The sequence below is a fragment of the Schistocerca serialis genome, chromosome 2, assembly GCF_023864345.2.
Source record: "Schistocerca serialis cubense isolate TAMUIC-IGC-003099 chromosome 2, iqSchSeri2.2, whole genome shotgun sequence".
NCBI classification, from domain to species: domain Eukaryota; kingdom Metazoa; phylum Arthropoda; class Insecta; order Orthoptera; family Acrididae; genus Schistocerca; species Schistocerca serialis.
The window spans coordinates 399,260,033-399,268,079 of NC_064639.1; the positions used below are offsets into that span (position 1 = coordinate 399,260,033).

General features: G+C 37.6%; 1 protein-coding gene across 1 annotated transcript in view; it reads left to right on the forward strand.

The window, feature by feature from the left end:
* LOC126457230 (signal recognition particle 19 kDa protein) overlaps positions 1 to 7,624 on the forward strand; it is a 75,193-nt gene extending 67,569 nt beyond the window's left edge. Inside the window, exon 4 of the mRNA XM_050093358.1 lies at positions 7,414 to 7,624. Coding sequence (XP_049949315.1) covers positions 7,414 to 7,547 — 134 coding nt within the window. The 3' untranslated portion in view covers positions 7,548 to 7,624. The remainder of the gene's footprint in view (positions 1 to 7,413) is intronic.
* Positions 7,625 to 8,047: the final 423 nt, after the last annotated feature.

An 8,047-nucleotide genomic window follows, 5' to 3' on the forward strand; every position in this document is an offset into this window, starting at 1 on the left:
GATATCAGAGCACAAAAGGGGCAAATATGCTCCGGTTTTAAAGACACTGACTGAAAAGAGGGGTGCCAGCTGCCTCACTCAACCTTCCTCAGCACCTTTAAAAATTTTCCAAAAGATTTCGGCATGCAAACATATTTGCACTTTTTTTAACTTGCAACCCACGTCTCACTTCCATAAGCTCCCCTAATGTAACTTGCTCTCACCCATTAGTTTATTGTTCTAAGTCACTCGTATCCATCCACTCTCACTTGCTCATTCTCATTCACTCATTCAACCCAACTCATTGTCATTATCTCTTTGTATCTCTCTGTCACCGTCTAATGTCTCACATCCACAATCTTCTTTTTTCTGCCCTACTACTGCTGTCTCCTCTCACTGTCACTGTCTCCTCTTATTGCTATTTCATTCATTCCTTTGCACTGCTGCTGTCACTCTCTCTCTCTTCCTCGTTGTCATAGGGTCTGTCTGTCATTGTCAGTAGCTCTCGCCCACTTCCACTTTCTCCTTTTCTTTATCCCTCTCCCACTGGCACTGTCTCCATCACTGTTTCCCTAGCACTGTTCAGTCACTGTCAGCTATGTTCCTTTGCCACTGCCCTCTCTTTCTCTCACACTGCCATTGTCTTCTTTGCTTTTTTATATCACAAATAATGTCTACTGTCATCCAGTTCTACATCTCTTTGCCACTGCCACTGTCTCCTCATTTCTGAGCATAAAAAATTGCGAATATGTTTACATGCTAAAATTTTTTAGATAATTTTTAAAAGTGCTGAAGAAGATAGAATGAGCAGCTGGTGCTGCACTTTTCAGTCACAGTGTTTGAAACAGGAGCACATCCGCCTTTTTTTGTGCTTCAATATGAGCATTTTTCTGCTGGTACCCTTCTTTTCCCTGCCACAGCAGGGCATGTCACTCATGTGAAAAGAACTTTACAAATCAATAAAATTTTATTAGTTTACTTATGCGATATTGAAATAATGCAAAACTACTCACACCAGATTTTATGTGCACAAAAATCTTACATATTATTCAGTACTGCAACATTGAGTTTCGCCCGCATCTCGTGGTCGTGCGGTAGCGTTCTCGCTTCCCACGCCCGGGTTCCCGGGTTCGATTCCCGGCGGGCTCAGGGATTTTCTCTGCCTCGTGATGGCTGGGTGTTGTGTGCTGTCCTTAGGTTAGTTAGGTTTAAGTAGTTCTAAGTTCTAGGGGACTGATGACCATAGATGTAAAGTCCCATAGTGCTCAGAGCCATTTGAACCATTGAGTTTCCTGAACCCTCTGGGTGATAATGGAAACATTTTACAGCATATTTCTCTGTGCTGTGTCACTTTATAAACTATATTTTTGCTTCATACCAAATTTTGTGTGTACAAGTAGGGTAACTTTGAACCTCTGTATCTCAAACAGGGATAAAAATATCAAGAAAATCTTCCAGGTTGTTCAAGATTGAGGCCTTAGGAGTATATCATAAAAGTTACAACCATTTACTGTGCATAGCCATCTTGGAATCCGTGGCTCAGTTTTGGTACCCAAAAAAACATATTTTTGGGGTGTTTCTCAATAACGAGTAAAGAGTTTTGAAAATGGAAAGATACATGCATAGCAATAGAGAGTATAATGTTAAAATTTGAGCGATTTTCTGTGGTTATTTATTCTTTAGATTTTGCTGCACACTGGAATTTGTGCATATTTTACACGTACATGTAAGGTAACTTTTAACCTTTGTATCTAAGAAATCGATAACAAAGTCAATAAAATTTTCGAGGTTGTTCTGGATTGGGACCTTAGCAATATGTAGTAAAAATTTCAGTCATTTACTGTGTATAGGCTTCCTGGAATCTGGGCTATGGTTTTGGTATGAAAAATTGGTTAAAAACATTTTTTTTTTTTTTGGGGGGGGGGGGGGGGGGGGGAGTTTCTCTGAGGAACTGCCCACTAGCTAATAACTTAATAACTTGGAACCTCTGTGTACTGGAAACAGATAAATATATCAAGAAAATTTTCAAGGTTGTTCAAGTTCGGGATCTTAGAAATATATCATAAAAGTTTCAGCAATTTGCTGTGCATGGATGTCTTGGAATGCACAGCTCAGTTTTGGTACAAAAAATGGTAAAAAAAATCTTTTTTGGGATTTTCTAAGGATATGCCCATGAACTAATGGTGCCTCCATAAGCCCCTTATGGCCCACCTTAGACCACATCAAATGCAAAAAGAATCAACTGATTTGCTACATTTGCTTAAGCAGGAGGAAGTATGTAATCTAGGTACTTTAGTCCAGTACTGTTGGATAGTGACACTAGGATGATTCTTCTGTTGAGTACCCAAATAGTCCCTAGCCTAAGGGCTGACCAAAACACTTGATCCCACCTTTATGTTACTACAGAACCTAAGGCATGAGTCCTGGAACAATCCCTTTTTATGTGCAGCATTTTCGAACATAATAGGTAGCATGTGCTTTCGCATGTGTACTGATGTGCGACTGGTATTGGGATTGGAATGAGAAATTCGGAGGCATTATTTTTCAGCATGCTCTCATACTTCATCTTTTGACTTCTTCACTTGTTCTTGCAAATCTCTCTCTCTCTCTCTCTCTCTCTCTCTCTCTCTCTCTCTCTCTCTCTGTGTGTGTGTGTGTGTGTGTGTGTGTGTGTGTGTGTGTGTGAGGGGGGGGGGGGGGGGGCGGCAGTGCACACAGACTTTTCCTTTCTTTGTTACAGTTACTGTTGTCATAAAATGATTGTTTTTAATATGTCAAAGAATTTTTCCTGACTTTATTATTGGCTTCATTTATTGTTTTTTTGAGATGTTTTTCTTCTCTTGCAATATTTGTTGTATTTCGTGAAAGAACTACCAAAAGGTGTGTTACATTTTTCATTGCTAAGTCAGTGTATTTTTTAACAAGTGAAAAAAAGTGGTATTGAATTTTGACCAACTACAAAGTAAGTAAAGAATGTCTTTTGATACATTTGTTAATAAGACTCAAGCAACAAGAGAATTTTTTCCACATGTAAATGAAAAGTGAAAAACCAGTGTTGGAATTTTGGATGTTGAAAACAGTTAGTTGTTGAGTTGAGAGAAAAGTGTAGTGTAGTGGCGAATAAATAAGAGTAGGTGGAATCAATACAAAAATGAAGTATAAGAAGTTCTTTATTAACAATAAATAGAACAGTAACATGGTTGCGGAGTGTGAAGATCAGTGGGTACTGATGGTAGTTGGCTAGGGAAGATTACAACCAAAAGTTTTTGATATATTGAGAATATAAGAGAGAAATTACATACAATACATCAAAAGAGTGATAGTTAATGAGAAAGCATTATGTGAATATAAGAAATGCTAGAACAAGTTGTGCTGTTTCTAATTCCAAGGGGAGTGACTATTTTTTACAAATTTTCACAGTAATTGGAACAAACTTCTACAAAAGGAAGTCATAAGAAATCGAAGTCATGTCACAAACTAGACTTTATGGTGTTCCCTAGGCTTGAGATCAATTAATAAATTGTAGCCCCTGCTCAATATAGCACTAATACTCCACAAATTCAACTTATCAGTGAAATATGATGACTTTGTAGCTGCAGTTGATTCCAGGTCTCTGGCCGTGAAGTTCACTTGGGCTGACAGGCTCTAACACTATGTGTAAGGTAACTTCTGATAAATAAAATATTTATTATATGACTGTCATCCAGCATGTTTACATATTGTTGCCAACCTAAATTTGGTTGGTGTTCATAGAAATAAAAGCAGTGGAAATCTATGTGACTTACCGAATCATAACACACTCTCAAGTGATCTTTGGGATCTACACAGAATGTATTTAAAGGCGGCACTCCGCAGCAGTCTAAAGGATATGATGTCACAAAACATATATAACAGTAGGTTAGGTTAGGTTAAGTTCGAAGGCTGCATGAAGGCTGATACTTTCTTCCTCTGTATTAGAACATCCTTTCCTTTTTTGCTGCACCCCCTCCCTCTTTCCCTCTCCCTCACTCCGCACTGCACAATCTCCGGATGCTGCACCTGATGGCAGTCTTGTCATGTCTCCATCTAGTCCCTGCACACTCAGCCAAGAGCACTCTTCTCTCACCCCATCGGTACTCTGCTATCCCTTCACCTTCCCCACTCCCTCCAGGGTGCTGCTTTAGTTCCACATAGATGTGCTTGCTCATGTAAATGAATGTATGTGTGTGTGTGTGTGTGTGTTTCCTTTTCTGAAGAACACTTTGGTCGAAAGCTAAATGTATTACAGTCTTTTCATTGTACCTGTCCGCAACTTCAACATGTTATCTTTGCAGTGAATAGCAATCAATCCTTTTCCTTATATTGTAAATACTGTATTATATTAGGATTAATAAATAAGTTTATACTATTTGTTGATACAAGTAAATAATAAAAATTGCCAGCCTGCAACCCTTTGCTCTGAAAGTAGACCTCTCACTAAAATTTGAAATATTAGAGGTCCGTTAACTACTACACATACTGTCCTCCAGATTGAGGGTATTGCCTGTAAATCACACAGCATTAGTTTTGGCAGGTGGTGAGAACCATTTCTTTATAGAACTAACTGAAATCAAGAGTATGTCAAATGAATGATAAAAGTAGTATCAGAATGAGTTGAGTCTTCATGGAAAGCTTATCTTGGGAATTTTGTGAAAAAACTAATGATTATTGTGAAACAATATTTCTTGACAACTGTGAAAATCCATGTAGCTGACTGATGGTATCACTGAACAATTATTGGAACTGAAGACACCAGAACTAGTAATTTCCCAAGTGCAGTGATGAAGTCAAGCATCAGAAGGATTTTTTTATCAAAATTAATCAGCCATAGCCAAAAGTAAACAAGTTGATGTAGGGAACTTAAAACATAGTTGGGCTTATTTCCTAAGAAATTCAAAATCTTTAATTATAATAGGTTGCAATAGCATTGCACATTCATTATTCCTCATATCTTTTGAACTCAATGACAAGTGCAAATCACTTAACAACACATAGATTCTGATTGTGGGGGAAAAATACAGGATGTTATTTAAAAAGTGTGCAGTTGTTAGATTTTATTCCACCCTTAGGCCAAACCATAACCTATAAACAGACAGTGATCACTGGGATTAGAGAAAAAGCATGAATATTTTAGATGTCACATTGTTGCAGTCTGCAAAAAGTTATAATGAGCTGGGATGAGGAGATGTGGATTGTTATCTAATGTGCAAGAAAGTTGGTGCAGTATGAAGTGGAGAGAAACATAGGAAGTGATGATGTTATAGAGTTAACACCACTTGCTATCTGGCTATGAAGTCTCACAATGTAAGATCAGTTTTGCAGATGCCCATCGTTTTGTGGAGCAAAAGTATTGTAATTGCCTGTAGGCACCAAGGTTTTCACAGTCAGCACAAAAGAATATCAAGTGCTATGGTAGGCATTAATGTCCTGAAGTAGGAATGAAAATTTTAAGACAACCACATATGTATGTATATTCCACAAGCCATCTTCCGGTGTGTGGCAGAGGATACGTCTGGTACTACTATCATTTCCCTCATATCCTCTTCCATTTGTAAGTGGTGCACCATGGGAAGAATGACTGTTGACAAGCCTGTGCACGAGTTCAAATTTATCTGATTTTCTCACCATCATTGTTTCGTTAGACATATATGGATAGAAACAATATGTTGTCTCTCTCTTCATGGAAAGTACATGATTATAATTTCAACAGTAAATGTTTCCATGATGCACAACACATTTGTTTCAATGTCTGTCACTGAGATTATTGAGCATCTCCATAATGCACTCGTACTTACAAAGCGATCCTGTGATGAAACACATTGCTCTGCTAACACTGGAAAATTGATGAACAATTCGCAATAATTAGTCAAAGGTGTATTTTGTAAGCCACTTCTTTTGTTGATAAATTATGCTTCCTTATGATTTGTCCATTTAATCTCAGTCTACCATTCACTTTCTTAAAATTACTTTTATGCTGTCACTCTGGGCAGTTACTCCTAGGTACTTGTATTTTACATTTGTCATCAAGTCAGCAATTTATCGCGAACATTATAATCAAAGAGGAATGGGTCCCTTTTCCTGTTTATGTGCATCCATTACATATCTTAGTATACTTCATCAGCTGTCAGTCCCTGCACTAACTGTGAAGATTTATCCACTAGATTATTTATATATATTGTAACCATTATGTTGAACAGTGTGCTGAGCAATTGTATGATCCAGTTACCAGCTGACCATAATCAAAAAGTGTCCACTCATCCAATGTGGGTGAATGATGTGTATGCTTTCATAGACAGCCCTTCTTCTGATGGGACAGAAGATGCTAATCACAGGACTGTTGCATGTGTGGTGGGCAGCCATACGGAATCGTTTTCGTAGGGATTTGATCCATGAGGCAGGATATTAGAAACAGAAGTGGGATAGGTATGTATGATGAAATTGTGTAACTTCTGTGAGCAGGAGAATACCACCTTGGGAAGAGTGATACTGACAGTGGGGCAGATATTAGTCCAGTCAATGAAGAAAACTTAGGAGGAAAAAAATTGATTAGTAGCAAATTTTTGTACAGTAGTGGGAGGGAGTGCCATGAACAACACATTAAAAATCTTGACCAGTAGAGTGTGAGTGTGGGAGTCGGGCATTTAAATGTCACATTTTACATTTTCTTGAATAAATTGAAAACTGCAATTTGTAGCAAAAACGTTTCTCATTAAAACATAAACTATATTAAATTTCCTATGAAAAGGGGGTGTAATAGGCTGGAGAGGAAGAGGTGAGAGGTAGAACCATGAGGGAGGGTAGGGTGCCAAATTGTGGTCATGCACTTCCCTCTTTCCTAGCTCTGCAAACTGAAGAGTGAGCAGGCAATTGCCCCCTCTGTCTACCACACTACACCTCAAGAAGCAACTACAGGATGCTTCATAATGTTATACTGATCCGTCATGACTCGCCTTACGAATTGCTGGTAATGCAGTGTGCAGACTTGCACGGGGGTGTTTATTTTCCATAAAATGCATTAACACTACGTGGAATACAGATTGTGTTACTAACAGTACTAATGCAAGAAACACACATGGACAGAATCTATGTAATTCTCTGCACACGATTCACACTGCTTGAGGGGAAATTGTTCTTAGTTATCATTATTGGCAATTGTAAAGTTCTTTTGTGAAATACAACTTCTCTCACCACAAGCACTGCTTGCCTTTCAGTTTACAGACGTTCTGTACCTCCCCAGCATTTCCTGTCCAGTTCTCTTGTGTGAATAGACAAAATAACTTCACTGATCTCTTGTTAAGATAGTGGAATAATTTTTAGTTTATTAAGAAGATTGGCCTGAAATTAGTTTTCACCTTTTGTTATATGTTCTTATCCCACAGAAGAACTAGACTCATACAATTTTTTTTAATTTTTTAGGAGACTCTATCATGCTTTACTTGGGGCAGATGATTCCAAAATTGAAATCACGCTCTGGGAAACAGTCTGCTGCTGATACAAATCAGGCACAGTCTTCTGGTGGTGCAAAAAAGAAATCAAAGGGAAGAAGATAATGTTTCACATCCTGTATGTTTTCTACAGCTGTATAAATTAATATTATGGCTACACAAATAAAAATTAATATATTATAGATTTTATTTTAATGTTATGTGTGTTTACAAATGTATAGTATAACTTGTTTAAAATTCCTGTGCTTGTTTGGAGGTAATGTTATAGAGACGGTAAAGAAAGTGTACAATAGTATAACACTATCAGAACATTGAAGATTACTACATTACTAATTTTATGATATCCTAATAGAATGAGTGAATTTTCAAAAATGTGTCAGAAGCCTTTGTTGGCAATTTTTTTTTTTTTTTTTTTTTTTTTGTAAGTCCTCTGTTAACTTCCCTTTTAAGTGATTTGAAGCAAAATAGAAAATTGTGGTACATACTTGAAAACATTACTGAAAGGACTGCTTTTAACACACTTCATCATAATATTGACTTGTCCAGTAAGGACTGTAGGCATCCTGCATATTTCAGCAGCTCTCCAGTCTCTTAGTGTTTCGTTC